At 35.9% G+C, this 13993-nt stretch overlaps 6 protein-coding genes across 6 annotated transcripts; 3 read left to right on the top strand and 3 right to left on the bottom strand.

The window, feature by feature from the left end:
* Positions 1–43: 43 nt before the first annotated feature.
* On the bottom strand, positions 44–718 carry RO3G_06692 (uncharacterized protein; the record flags this gene model as incomplete). The annotated part of the gene is made up of 1 exon (XM_067661282.1): positions 44–718. The coding sequence occupies one exon, from the start codon at positions 716–718 to the stop codon at positions 44–46; it is 675 nt and encodes a 224-aa protein (XP_067517383.1).
* Positions 719–1678: 960 nt separating this feature from the next.
* On the top strand, positions 1679–3137 carry RO3G_06691 (uncharacterized protein; the record flags this gene model as incomplete). Its single annotated transcript, XM_067661281.1, has 5 exons — positions 1679–1684; positions 1746–2155; positions 2222–2570; positions 2643–3033; positions 3130–3137. The coding sequence occupies 5 exons, from the start codon at positions 1679–1681 to the stop codon at positions 3135–3137; spliced, it is 1164 nt and encodes a 387-aa protein (XP_067517382.1).
* A 737-nt stretch (positions 3138–3874) lies between these two features.
* On the top strand, positions 3875–4589 carry RO3G_06690 (uncharacterized protein; the record flags this gene model as incomplete). Its single annotated transcript, XM_067661280.1, has 3 exons — positions 3875–3895; positions 4121–4388; positions 4441–4589. The coding sequence occupies 3 exons, from the start codon at positions 3875–3877 to the stop codon at positions 4587–4589; spliced, it is 438 nt and encodes a 145-aa protein (XP_067517381.1).
* Positions 4590–6110: 1521 nt separating this feature from the next.
* On the top strand, positions 6111–7780 carry RO3G_06689 (citrate synthase; the record flags this gene model as incomplete). The annotated part of the gene is made up of 5 exons (XM_067661279.1): positions 6111–6146; positions 6212–6292; positions 6356–7083; positions 7147–7477; positions 7538–7780. The coding sequence occupies 5 exons, from the start codon at positions 6111–6113 to the stop codon at positions 7778–7780; spliced, it is 1419 nt and encodes a 472-aa protein (XP_067517380.1).
* Positions 7781–8186: 406 nt separating this feature from the next.
* RO3G_06688 (uncharacterized protein) lies at positions 8187–10495 on the bottom strand (the record flags this gene model as incomplete). Its single annotated transcript, XM_067661278.1, has 2 exons — positions 8187–8209; positions 8278–10495. 2 exons carry the CDS (start codon positions 10493–10495, stop codon positions 8187–8189), a joined length of 2241 nt encoding a protein of 746 aa, XP_067517379.1.
* A 669-nt stretch (positions 10496–11164) lies between these two features.
* On the bottom strand, positions 11165–11523 carry RO3G_06687 (uncharacterized protein; the record flags this gene model as incomplete). The annotated part of the gene is made up of 2 exons (XM_067661277.1): positions 11165–11376; positions 11496–11523. The coding sequence occupies 2 exons, from the start codon at positions 11521–11523 to the stop codon at positions 11165–11167; spliced, it is 240 nt and encodes a 79-aa protein (XP_067517378.1).
* Between the last annotated feature and the right edge of the window lie 2470 nt (positions 11524–13993).

Here is a 13993-nt window from a genome sequence, read left to right as displayed (position 1 = left end):
TCAGTAAAAAAAAAAAGGAACTTGAGGCGAGATCCTGATTATTTTATTGTTTCATTATATTTTTACGACGCTTAAACACAGGTTGAGGGCCCACATAGTTTTTACTTGAAAGGTACTCTGGATCAGTATCTGATTTCTTTAAACATGTCAAGCACACTTTAATGTTTGATTTGCCAACCACAGGCTCAAGTCTTTTGGGAAGTGGCCTGACAGTGAGGGCTACAAGACGATAGTTTTGCTTTTCTTTGGCAGATTCTGATTGATTCATTGGTTTGGATCCCTTGGGTGGTCGACCACGACGTGGGATTGTCTTTAAAAAGGATGATTCTGATTCAGATGAGGCCAGTGTGTATCTTTCCTGTCGATATGCAACATGTTTTGGATGTTCACAGTGACCAAGTTTAGAGACGCTGCTAACATTTTTCTTGTTTGTTGATTTAAGAGGCCTCACTGTTGGTAAGAGAGGTAAAAATAAAGTGGGCGAGAAAGAATATGGAGGAGATAAAATAGTATGACTAACAGAATTGACTGGAGTGGAAAAGGGGAAGGCGGCTAAATAAGCCAAAAAGTCAGGATCATTGACTGCATCCATGTTATTACTAGGTGAACTTGGTAAATGATGTTCATAGTTATCAGTTTGCAGAAATGTATACAAGTTTTCTTGAGATCTTGTTGAACTCAATTGACTGTTAGGTTCTGAATCTTTTGTACGAGTCATTGATAAACAGCAAGTAAAAAAAAAGTGAATAAAAGGATGAAAAGAGAAAATTGGGCATGAACCTTTTTTATTTTGTTTCTGTTTACTTGCCCATTTGTCTTTTTTGTTCCATTGATATATCATCATTCAATCATACAATTAATAGGCTCAGGTGAATCACTGATAAACCAAAAATAATGACAGAGAAATTTCTAGCCTCAGACAGGAATAATTTGTTTTTAAATTGTCATCATTATTTTATGCGAAAGAAGATTTGAAAGAGACAAGCAGAGTTTGCAAAATGAACTTTTTTCTTTGCTTCGTTTAGTCTTTAGCTACAATTGATGTATAATTTGCAAGCAATACAAATAAAAGGCGCGACTGAAAGCCGCGAGCTAAACTTTTTTTGAGCCATGTCTTTTGCTACCATTCAATATGTGAAAAGAGTGAAAGAATGATACACTTTTGGTAGAATTATTCATTTACAGGTTAATGCTATCTTACTTAAGTATACACAATCCCTTTGTTTTGTATGATTCTATTAAAAATGAGGGTGTCTTTTACATATAAAGCAATGTGCTGGGCTCTGAGATTAACGGAACTTGAATGGGCTCCGGTTACAGGTAAAGCCTTCCACTTTCCATCTTTTATTTGTACTTTTGTATTTTGTTCCCAAGATAAATGCTCAGTACTTTCTTACGTCAATCAAGTTTCCACAAACCAAAGCTTAATATTGCTCGATTTTTTTCAAACAAGCAAGGATTTGATAGTCTTGTTTTGGGTGCATATTCTGAACCTTCATGTCAATTAACAACACAGCATATTTCTAACACAACTAAAAAGCTCTTGGAGGACCAGTTGAAATCTAGTAATTTTAAAAAAGTAAATGACACTCGTATATTCTACAATGTCGGAGGCGTCAATCAACTGGCTATCGTCTCGCTTGGAAAGAAAGGACAAAGTGAACAGGACAGAGTTCGCATGGCTGTAAAGTATATCCATTTTTCATATTGATACATTTCTCTTATGTGTACTTTATGGGAGTTAGACCGCTTTAGGTATTCAAGCACTTCAAAAACAAGGGGCAAAATACACAGGGGTTGATGTATCCATTGATGTTCAAGGAGCAGCAGAAGGTGCCGTATTATCACAATTTTCGTTTGAAAAGCTTAAAAAGAACAAGAAAGAAGAAAAGGAGGAATGTGTGGTTGAGCCTTATTTGCCTGAGCAAGACGATGAAGCTTCTAAACGTTGGGAAGTAGGCCAAATTTATGGTGCTTCACAAAACATTGCGAGGATGCTCATGACATCTCCTTCTAATTTGATGACACCAAAGTTATTTGCTGAGGAGGTAGCCTATTTGTTAGCTGGTCTGGAAAATATTGATATTAAAGTATATGGTGAAGACTGGGTTACGCGTCAAAAAATGAATGCTTTCTTATCAGTTGCACAAGGAAGGTAAAAAAAAATGAAAAGGATTTTTCTAGGGATACAATCAGTGATACTTTTTGTTTTTATTATCAGTACGGAACCTTTGAGATTTTTGGAAATTCACTATAAAGGAGCCAAGGATAAGGACGAGAAGCCGTATGGATTAGTTGGTAAGGGTATCACGTTCGATTCGGGAGGAATTTCTTTAAAGCCCTCTGCCAATATGGCACTTATGAAGGGTGACATGGGTGGTGCTGCTACAGTTGCTGGTGCTCTGTATGGTATCTCTAAAATGAAATTACCTGTAAATATAGTTGCTGTAATCCCATTATGTGAGAATATGCCTTCTGGTAATGCTATCAAGCCTGGAGATGTGATTAAAGCTATGAATGGTAGTTCTATTGAAATATTGAATACAGATGCAGAGGGAAGATTGATCTTGGTAAAGAAGAAAAAAAAGGGGGGAGGTTCAATTTTTAATTTATAACCTGTCCTTATCCCTTATTCAAATTAGGCTGATGCCCTTCATTATGTTTCATCAAAATATCAGCCCAAATCTATCATCGATCTTGCTACTTTGACTGGAGCAATGGATGTAGCTTTAGGTCAAGTATTTGCTGGTGTATTCACAAACCGTGATGAATTATGGGAACAATTAAAGAAGGCTGGTGCTGCTGTTTCTGACCCATTCTGGCGAATGCCACTTCATAAAGATTACATGCGCGGCATGAAGGAATCTTTAGTGGCGGACCTGAGTAACATTGGCGGTCGATCTGGTGGATCATGCTCCGCAGCTGGTTTTTTGCAAGGGTTTGTAGATGAAAAGATTCCCTGGGCTCACATAGATATTGCTGGAGTGATGGAATGCTCTGCTACAGAAGGATATCACATTAAAGGGATGAGTGGTAAGATAGATACATGTTCCATAAAAAGTATATCAATTAATCCATTCAAAAGGACGTCCAACGCGAGCATTGATAGAATTAATGAAAAATCAATAGAATGTTAACAAGCTGACTAATTGATTGAGCTGTATGTATGCATGATAACAAGAAATAAAAGAGCTTAATAAAAGGCAAAGTGTGAAGAAAAAGGTTTATTCTATTGGAGTTTATTGTACGTCATTTTTACTGCAAACATTTTAAGGAAACATGTTTGGTCTGATTTATACACAAACTGATTAAGGATAAACCATTTTTACTTTTTTTGATTAAAGGCCGGCCTCAGTTTATTGGGTACATGCACAATACACATAATGGGCTTGGACCATTCATAAATCAATCTTTTGCTTTGAGATATTAAGATTTTCTTCACTTTAGAAAAGAATGAATGAATAATAACTATAAAAAGCAGAATGATATTCAGTAAACATAATAATGTTCTTAAAAATTAGAAACATATAACGTATAATACTTTTTTTTTTTTTTTTTTTTTTTTTTTTTTTTTTTTTTTTGCTTTCAATTCAGGAAGTCAAAACTTAAATAAGTTTTTATATAAAGAAAACAAAAAATAAAACTTTACTTTTTTCCCTCTTCTCTCTTTATCCTTCTTATAACCGTGAATTCATTGGAAATGAACTGTTCTTTATTTTGTATTTTTATATGTTTTATGGCTATTGCAGGATGGTTTATTAGCTTTATTTGTTTACTGATCTCACGTAATACCAGTCAAATTATATCGTGGTATATCATTGGCTTTGAATTGTTCCTTGTTTCATTTTCGTGTGTAATTTCATGGACAAACACCATGAAAACATATTACCCAGTTGTAAGCATAAAGTATAAAAGTAATCGTGTACTCAATTCATTCTTTAGGTTTTGACTTTTATAGCCATCAGCATATCACATATTATAAATGAAATAGGAGTACATGTTACAACCAATATACCTTTATCATTTCCAATTGCATCTGGATACTTGATTTTAATGATAACACAAGTAAACTCAAATAAAAAAAAAAGATGAATTATTTGTTTAAAATAGTCAAAATTAGATTGTTTGGATATTCCAGTTTGGCATACAACAGCAAGCGTTTACTTCAGAATTAAGCGACTATAACCACAGTCGTATATTTGTTGCAAGTCCTTATAGAAATGATCGCAATATAATCACATATCGTAACAACGTACAAGAATATCCTCTTTCAATTCAAACCTCTCTCACAAATCAAGCAGTACATTCCTCAACAACAGATAATCAACATACAGTGTATCTGTCACCTCATGTAAACTATGCAATCCCTGTAACTGCTGTTCATAATTGTAAGTTTGAAAATAGTCTATTATTTGTATGTACTCATTACATACTTTGTAGACGAAGGGAATAAGACAGACCCAAATGAATTATCTTTTTCAAAAGGAGAAACAATGTACGTTTATGAAAAAAGAGGTTATTGGTGGCAAGCAAAGAAATCCAATGGTGAAATAGGTGTAATACCTAGTAATTATGTACGCTTGCAATAAATGAAAAGCAAGATATAGAGTTTTATTTTTATTTCCCTTTTGTATTATTAGGCTCAATAATAAAGATTTTGTATGTTTATTCTAATCTCGTAAAAGTGATACAAAAGAAAAATAAAAAGAGAAAAAGAAAGATCTGATAAACACAGTAACACAAGTACGCAAGTTTTCTGGTTTGTTGTATTTATCCATCTTGTATAGCAAATCATAGCAAGTGTTATATACTACACTTATAAACATTTTTCCCACTTGTATCAAGAGAAAGGCTTTTCAAGAATAGTCTAAATTCTTAATAATTCGCTTCCTCATTGAATCTATATTCCTAAACACTCCCAAAAAAGGTAAAAGGCTGTCTGCTGCTTCACGTCAAGCACTAAATTAATCAGAATAAAAGAGAAAGCTCCACAAAACGTGCAATTATAATAATTAAACTCAGAATTTAACTTCTTTTTTCCCATTCCCTGGAAGGAAATAAAATCAAAAAATAAAACGCAACAACGTTCTGCCGATTTGAAAGGAGCTAGTTTTTCTAGTTGAAAATGTGTACTTTTCTCCTATTTATGAATGTGAAAATAAAAAGGATTCCTTTTCTAATGACATACATAAACATATTTTGAAGATTATAAATTGTCAACAAGTGTCCCTATGACCTCCTTTTTTCTTTTTGCGTGAAGATGACCAAAACATGAACGCGCCGGAATTACAAAAAATCAATTGAAGAGTGTGATACAAAGAAGTTTTTGCTGAAACATCGCTTTCTCAGTTAAGCCATATCTACCTCTTCTCATTTATGGTCCTTATAACCCTCTCTTTCTTTTTGCAGCAATAAGTCGTGTCTTTATTAATTGGTTTTCAAAAAGCTGGTTATAATATAAGAAAAGGGGTCGTGTTTTATGTCTTGTATAAAATATTTTACTCAAAACTTACATACATAAAAGCTATAAGCGGCTTTTTTTTTGGGAAATTTTTTGATAATATGAAATATTCATTGATAGCCAAAAAGAAAAAAAAGAAACAAATGCAATAATGGTGCACAGTTAAATAGAAAAGAAGCATATCTAAACTGTCGGTTTCAATTTATAGATTTCGTGTTGCATTTATCATATCTAACACAAATAAAAGTTAGGCAAATCTACTTTAAACCGTATTTTAGGTCACGTAAAAAAAGAAAGGAAAAAAAGGTAAATATACTTACCCAATGTTTATGCTGATCCTTTGTGCACTAGAACTAAAGAGTGAATGTAAATTTGTAAGCTTTTATTTATTTCAAGGAAAAAAGGCGGGAATAATATTAGGCACTACCATATCTTTACATGTGACATCATACTAGGGTTCAATTCAAACTCTGACCTGTGACAAGGGTAATAAATTACTTTATTTGGTACAATAGTTTGTATTCCAGATTAGCGGGGTAGCCCCCTGCAGGATATTTTACACAATATTTTCTTATATAAGCATTTAGTGGAGTTTATTTCGTTTCTTTTTCTTTTTTTTTTCTTTAACAAAAAATAAAAAAGTAGAAAGATGTCTGCTATTCGTGCATTCACTTCCCTTTCCAAGGTTTGAAAAATAATAAAAGTAGTCATTTATAAGCAGTGTTTTGTTAAAATTTTTGTACTTTTCAGGCTGCCACTCGTCAAACTGCTTTCCGTTTCACACCTGCTGTAGCCATCGGTGCTTCTCGTGCTTACTCTTCCAAGGTTAAGGTAAATATTTGAATTAAATGATTTATATGTCAACCAAAATAATTAACGCGAATTATTTTATAGTCTTTGAAGGAACGTCTTGCTGAACTCATCCCCGAAAAGCAAGCTGAAGTCAAGGCCTTCAAGAAGGAATACGGTTCCAAGGTCCTTGGTGAAGTTACCGTTGACCAAGCTTACGGTGGTATGCGTGGTATTAAGGGTCTTGTCTGGGAAGGTTCCGTTCTCGATGCTGAAGAAGGTATCCGTTTCCGTGGTTTGACCATCCCCGACTGTCAAAAGGTCCTCCCTGGTGCCGAAGAAGGTGGTGAACCTCTTCCTGAATCTCTCTTCTGGTTGCTTGTTACTGGTGAAGTCCCCACCCATGAACAAGTCAAGGCCCTTTCTGCTGAATGGGCTGCTCGTTCTTCTATCCCCGAATTTGTTGAAGAAATCATTGATCGTTGTCCCAAGACTCTTCACCCTATGTCTCAATTCTCTCTTGCCATCAACGCTCTTCAACACGAATCTCAATTTGCTAAGGCTTACAGTGCTGGTATTCACAAGTCTCAATACTGGGATCCTACTTTCGAAGATACCATGGATTTGATCGCCAAGCTTCCCAACGTTGCTGCTCGTATCTACCGTAACCTTTACAAGGACGGTAAGCTTCCTGCTATTGAAGCCGATAAAGATTACTCTTACAACTTCTCCAAGCTTTTGGGTTTCGAATCCAACAAGGACTTTGTTGAATTGATGCGTCTTTACCTCACTATCCACTCTGATCACGAAGGTGGTAACGTTTCTGCTCACACGTAAGTTTTTTTTAAAAGAAAAAAGGAGGCGGGCTTAGAAGTTATAACACTATTTATATTTAGTACTCACTTGGTCGGTTCCGCTCTCTCTGACCCTTACCTTTCTTTCGCTGCCGGTTTGAACGGTTTGGCTGGTCCCCTTCACGGTTTGGCTAACCAAGAAGTCCTTCGTTGGACTTTGAAGATGAAGGATGCCATTGGTATGGATGCCTCTGAAGAACAAATCAAGAAGTACTTGTGGGACACTCTTAACGGTGGTCAAGTTGTTCCCGGTTACGGTCACGCTGTCTTGCGTAAGACTGATCCTCGTTACACTGCTCAACGTGAATTTGCTCTTAAGCACTTGCCCGATGATCCTCTCTTCGGTTTAGTCTCCAAGTTGTATCACATCATTGTAAGTTTTGTAAAGAACGTTTTATGTTATGGTTTGTTAATTTTGTTTTTTTTTTTTTAGCCCGGAGTTCTTACTGAACACGGTAAGACCAAGAACCCTTGGCCCAACGTTGATGCCCACTCTGGTGTCCTTCTCCAATACTACGGTCTCACTGAACAAGATTACTACACTGTTCTCTTTGGTGTCTCTCGTGCTCTCGGTGTCACTGCTCAATTGGTTTGGGACCGTGCTCTCGGTATGCCCCTCGAACGTCCCAAGTCTTACAGCACTGCTCACCTCAAGAAGATGTTTGGTGCCAACTAAAGTAAATAAGATGCTCTGGTAATTTCCCTTTTCTCATTTTGTATATTTTTTCTTTAACAAAAATAAAAAAAAAAATAAGAAGTTATTTTTATAAAAAAAATTGCAATTTTATTGACTTTCAACAGAGAATGGCTTCAAATTCCAAACTTTTTCAGCATATTCAGCAATAGCTCGATCAGAAGAAAAGAATCCCATACCGGCAGTGCACATGATGGATTTCTTGACCCATTCAGCTTGATCCTTGAATGTGTCATCGACTCTAGCATTCGCCTTGAGATAATCATCAAAATCAACCGAGAGAAGATAATAATCGCCACCGTACATGATTGTATTGATTAAGGGAGCAAAGACAGAAGGATCACCAAACTGGCCAGACTGAATATTCTCAATTACCAATCCAAGTTGTTCATCCATCATAAGACCACGGTACTTTTGTTGATGGCGAATATCGTCCACTTCATCTGCCAAGACGCCAAACATAAAGATGTTTTCCTTACCAATTTGTTCTGCGATTTCAATATTAGCACCATCAACCGTACCAAGAATAAGACCACCATTCAGCACAAACTTCATGTTGGATGTACCTGAGGCTTCAGTGCCTGCTGTCGAGATGTGTTGAGAGATATCAGAGGCAGGTATGATCAATTCAGCTCGAGAGACATTATAGTCCGGGATAAAGACAACCTTTAGCTTATCTTGAATATCAGCATCTTGATTAACCACAACAGCGACGCTATTGATCAACTTGATGACCAATTTGGCAATATAGTACCCGGGCGCTGCTTTACCACCAAAAATCACCACACGCGGGACAGCATCTTGAAGATCTTGAGAGGACATTTTTTTGAGTTGATTATAACGATGGATGACACTGAGGATGTTCATGAATTGACGTTTGTATTCGTGTATACGCTTGACTTGAATGTCAAACAGAGCATGAGGATCAACCGAGATATTCAAATGCTTCTTGATATAATGAGCTAAACGCTTCTTGTTCTCAAGCTTGACCTGAGCCCACTGCTCTCTAAATTCACTGTTATCCGCCCATTTTTTCAAACCTGTCAAGAGGTCAAGTCGAGTGACCCATTCTTCAGAGCCACCCAAGGTTTTCGTAATTAAATCACGCAAGCCTGGGTTGGCTTGGTAGAGCCAGCGACGAGGGGTGATGCCGTTGGTGATGTTGATGAATTTCTCTGGTCCATAGTACTTTATGAAATCACTAAAGAGTTGTTTCTTGATTAAATCCGAGTGAAGAGCAGCAACGCCATTCACTTTGTGAGATCCGACCACAGCCAGATAAGCCATACGTACTTGCTGAGGAGAACCCTCTTCGATAATCGACACGCGTTTCAGCAATTCACGATCACCAAAATACATTTGTTCGACCTTTTGCAAAAAGAAGAGGTTGATGTCGTAAATGATTTGCATGTGGCGAGGTAAAATCTTTTCCATCATGGGCACCGACCAGCACTCGAGAGCCTCAGGCAAGACAGTGTGGTTTGTGAAACCAAAGGTATGTGTTACAATCTCCCAGGCGTCATCCCAGTCGAGACCTTCGAGGTCGACCAGGATACGCTGCAGTTCAGGCACAGCCAAAGTGGGATGGGTATCGTTCATTTGAATAGCCACTTTTTCGGGGAAATCTTTCCAGGGGCGCTTGGCACGCTTAAAACGGTGCACGATATCTTGCAATGAAGCACAGACAAAGAAGTACTCTTGCTTTAATCGAAGTTCCTTACCGACCAAGTGGTTATCATTCGGGTAAAGTACCGAAGTCAAGTTTTGAGCATTATTCTGTTCAGAGACTGAGCGATCATAGTCACCGGCATTGAAGGAATCAAAGTCAAAAGTGTTGAGAGGTTTAGAGGCCCAGAGACGAATGTTGCCGCAGGCTTTGGTGTTGAATCCAGGAATAGGTACATCATAGGCCATCGCTTGTACTCTATCACCGCCTTCCCAAGACATACGAGATTGTCCCTTCTCGTTTACCTTTGTGGCTACATAACCGCCAAATCGAACTTCATAACGGATATCAGTGCGAGGAAACTCCCAAGGATTGTTAAAGTTTAACCAGTAGTCAGGCATCTCGGTTTGGTATCCATCCTTAATGATTTGCTTAAAAATACCATACTGATAACGAAGACCGTAACCCCAAGTAGGATAATCTTGTGTGGCTGCAGAATCCATGTAGCAGGCAGCAAGACGACCAAGACCACCATTACCAAGTGCAGCATCCTTTTCCTGCGATAAGAGATCTTCAAGACTAAACCCAAGGTCCTTGACACTTTCCTTATAGTTCTCCTTGGTGTGAAGACTGTTTAGTGCATTGTCAAGAGCGCGACCAATGAGAAATTCCATAGAGAGATAATAGCATCGCTTTGGGTTGTCCCTGTGAAGCGCTTCTTGTGTAGTATTCCAATCTTCAAGTAATCGGTCGCGTACAGAATGTGCAGTTGCTTGATACATAGCCCATGCATCTACATTATAGACACCACGACAGAGTGTAGTGATGGTGTGATGAACTATATCATCTTTAATAGACTCCACATCGTTCTTTTCTGGTTTTATATGCTTTTTCCAATTTGAGACCACTTCTTCCTCAAGTACATGACCAAAAGAAGGATGGGAAGGAACACTTGCAGGCGTCACCGGTTCAGAATGATCGTCATCAACATGGATAACCACGTTCGTTAATCGACGGGTAAGCTTGGGCATAGAAAGTCGACGCGGTCTGTTTTCACTCATGTGAGAAAATAAAAAATAAGAAAAAAGGTAAACAAAATGACATAGTTTGTTCCTCATCTTTTTTTATCTTAAATACAAAACAAGTTGAATCTCAGCGTTTGAACTCTCTCTTCGCTTTTAGCAACAGGTTGCTTTGGCCTTCTGTTCACTTCTTACAGAAAAGGATAACATTGCTTTTCTTTATTGTTTACTTGCGTAAACTATGCTTTTGAGCATAAAGGGGGAAAATGCATGATTTTTGACTAAAACAACTCCGATTACAGTTGAACAAAGCATGAATTTCTCGTACGTTTTTTTTTTTTTTTTTTTTTTTTTTTGTTCACAAAAACATCAAGGAAAGCTTCCCGATATTTGTTTACCTGTCACCCCTGTACAAGTGAGACATGTCTTTAAGAAAAAAAACCTTAAAAGCATCTTTTTTATTATAATTATTTACAAGATTTTGATTCGTCTTCCCAAGCAATGATTTCTCTAAAAGTGAATGAAATGCGTTTTTCTCTATGAATGATGCCTCCTTCAGGTGTCATTTCTTCAAAATCCTTTGAAATAGAATGTTTATATCTATAGCGTGCGTCGCCTGATAAAATGACAAGAGAACGACGAGCTGGCTGATTGTTAGTAATGATGTGATTGCAATGATCAAAATGACTTACGAAGTACAATATCAATTGATTTGCCATCATGAGTAGTCTCTGAGGAAGTGAACTTCATTAAGCAATCAGATAATAAGGATAACGATAAAATACAAGGACCAAATAAAGCAGGGGCATCAGTATGAGGCATGATGCCTTGACCAGGATTATATTCGTTTACTAATAGATGGTTTGGCTTGTTGGGCATCCACTGATTTTCTAATATTCTATTCACAAAGAACTCTACAAATTCGGGTAATGGTCCGTATTCTTCTAATACTTTTCTGTATATTTTATGTTGGAATATAAAAAGAGTCACAAATAGAATGCAAATTTACCTGTAACGATAACTAAACAAATGTCCATATTGTTGAGTTCTTCTTTTTAATTCTGGATTGGGTCTATGTTTCGTAAGTATCTTTATACGCAATATCATTGTATTGTTTTACCCTATGCCTAAACCAGACCATATTTGTTTATTCACTTGTTCAATTAAATGATCTTCTTCTTCTTTTGAGACTGCATTTTCTATTAAAATCAATCCTTGTATTTTATCCTCAAGGTTTCTTATTAACATTAATAGGGGAAAAAAAGTTTTTTTTTATTTCATCTGCTTCTCTTCTCTCCTATAAAGAGGAGATTTAAATCCAAAGTAGGTCACGAATAAGGACTCCTCCTCTCTCTCTGATTTGAGTGTAGAAGCCTTTTATATTTGGTTGTTGCAGGTAATGTAATTAACTTCTTTACAAGAAACACGGATATATGTCCAGAACTTATAGCAAAACAATCTAAGTTATTCATATATATATCCAACATGTTTCTTAGATTAAGCATAGTAGTTTAATAAGCTTTAAAGTTCATTAGAATAAATCAAATTATATACAATGTATGCATTTGCAAATAGCTTTGTTCAATTCATTCTTTATAAGCGGTTTATAGGGCATATAGTGATCATACACTAACATTTTGAATCTGAACATTACAGAGCTTTTGAATTGCTTAAAGGTATAAATCAATTATATGCTACAGCATTATTATATCTGATAAGCAGAAAGCCCAACAGTGGTTATGCCTTGAAACATTGAATATTGTATTAGAACTTTTTGTGTTGTCGCACACGTCTTGCTTTTGAACACGGGCAAAAAGCAAGCATTATCTATTTACAGGAATCTTGCGTAACTGGCAGGTAAATAGAAAAACAATAAATGGTTTGAATACAATCTTGTCAACCTTCGGTTTGTTTGTTTGTTTTGTTTTGTTTTGTTTTTTTTTTTTTTTTTTTTTTTTGAATTGATTTAGAGAGCTACAGGTTTGCTTAATTTGAATTGACGCCATAAGAAGTCTAAACTTGTTTAGAGTAACCGGAAAAATCTGATGTAAACGTAGTAAAGTTGTCTATATTTTTATGTGTAGAGCGGCTTCATGTAACCAATGAATAGAAAGAAGTATTTGTCAGTAGAAACAAAAAAAAAAAAAAATGGCAAGTGTGTTTAATAACAAACCAATGTTCACTTTGCTAGATCGTCGCTATTTGAAATAAGTTAAAGCAAAAGAAAAGTATTTTAATATTTATTAAAACTCATCAAAGAATATAAGGATACAAGATCTATACAAATATTTTAAACAGTGACTCTTGACTCCATAAGGAATTTTTAGCTTCTACTTATTTTTTATCTGACTCTGGTGAAGGCGATGAAGACAAACATCATGCGTTCGTTTGGATTATAATTTGATTTGTGATAAAGTAAATGTTTAAACACCTTAATAGTTGTAGGCATACAGTTTCAATGATTTTTCTGGCTTTGATTGATGACAGTCTCGCCCAAGACAGGAATCTGTTCAAAGAGTTATTTCCAGTGGATTTTCCATATGAAACAGGTGGTTGTGACAAAAAAAGGCATATATTGTAAGATCGTCATATTAATGCAAGACATAATACTTATAAAGTTGATTGTAGATAGATAATGAAATATGAGCTGCAGTTAGGACCTTTAGGGTTTGACAGGTATTTTTTAAATGCTGTTCTGGTTCTGATGGTTTGCATAATTGATATGCGCTGGAATTATCTTATGCTAAATTGGATCGAGTGGATAATCTTTTAAGCACAAGTCTATAGCATATATTTCTGGGAATATGATGGATAGGATTGACGATAAAGGCTTTCTAATTATTGTTATTTATATCTATAATTTGTGAATCTGTGTTAAAGCTAAACATTGTCTTTAACTGAATTTTAAAGTATTGTAAAAAAAAAGTATGTATTAAAAAAAAAAGTCTGAAACGTTCCTCTGTTCCTTCTTTTTCCTGTGTGTGTTCAATGTCATTAAATCAGTGGAGACAATTCAACTTTTTTGATAAACAACAAGCGACAGATCCCAATGACCATGGGAAATCGCCAACTATATTTCAGGTACGCACACAAAAATTAAGATGTTTCAAGTAATGGAAAACCTACTCGCAATTGATAGAAACAAGATATTTCGGTTTTTACTTCTGGAAGAGGACAAATTGTTGCAGCAGATATCCTTTTTTTTTAATTTCTTTAACCCTCTTTCTTATAAGCTTTATCCTTGACCTTTTTATTACATAGTTCAGGTAATGTGTATGTTGTTGATCGTTCATTTAAGGCACGCATGTTTATTGCTTATGATGGTGGACGAGTGACTCATTTAAAGCAACTCAAGCAAAGAAACATTCTATTGACAGTTGGAGTAAAATTATCACGTATTTATACCAATCTTTTCTTTTATTTAAACGTTTAGTGTAGGAAGAGGATACAACTTCAGGAATACCCGTACTTAAATTTTGGGATTTGGATGCACTTAAACCAACAGAC

Source organism: Rhizopus delemar, genomic scaffold (assembly GCF_000149305.1).
Source record: "Rhizopus delemar RA 99-880 supercont3.4 genomic scaffold, whole genome shotgun sequence".
NCBI lineage: Eukaryota > Fungi > Mucoromycota > Mucoromycetes > Mucorales > Rhizopodaceae > Rhizopus > Rhizopus delemar.
This window is presented reverse-complemented; position numbering and strand designations above follow the sequence as displayed.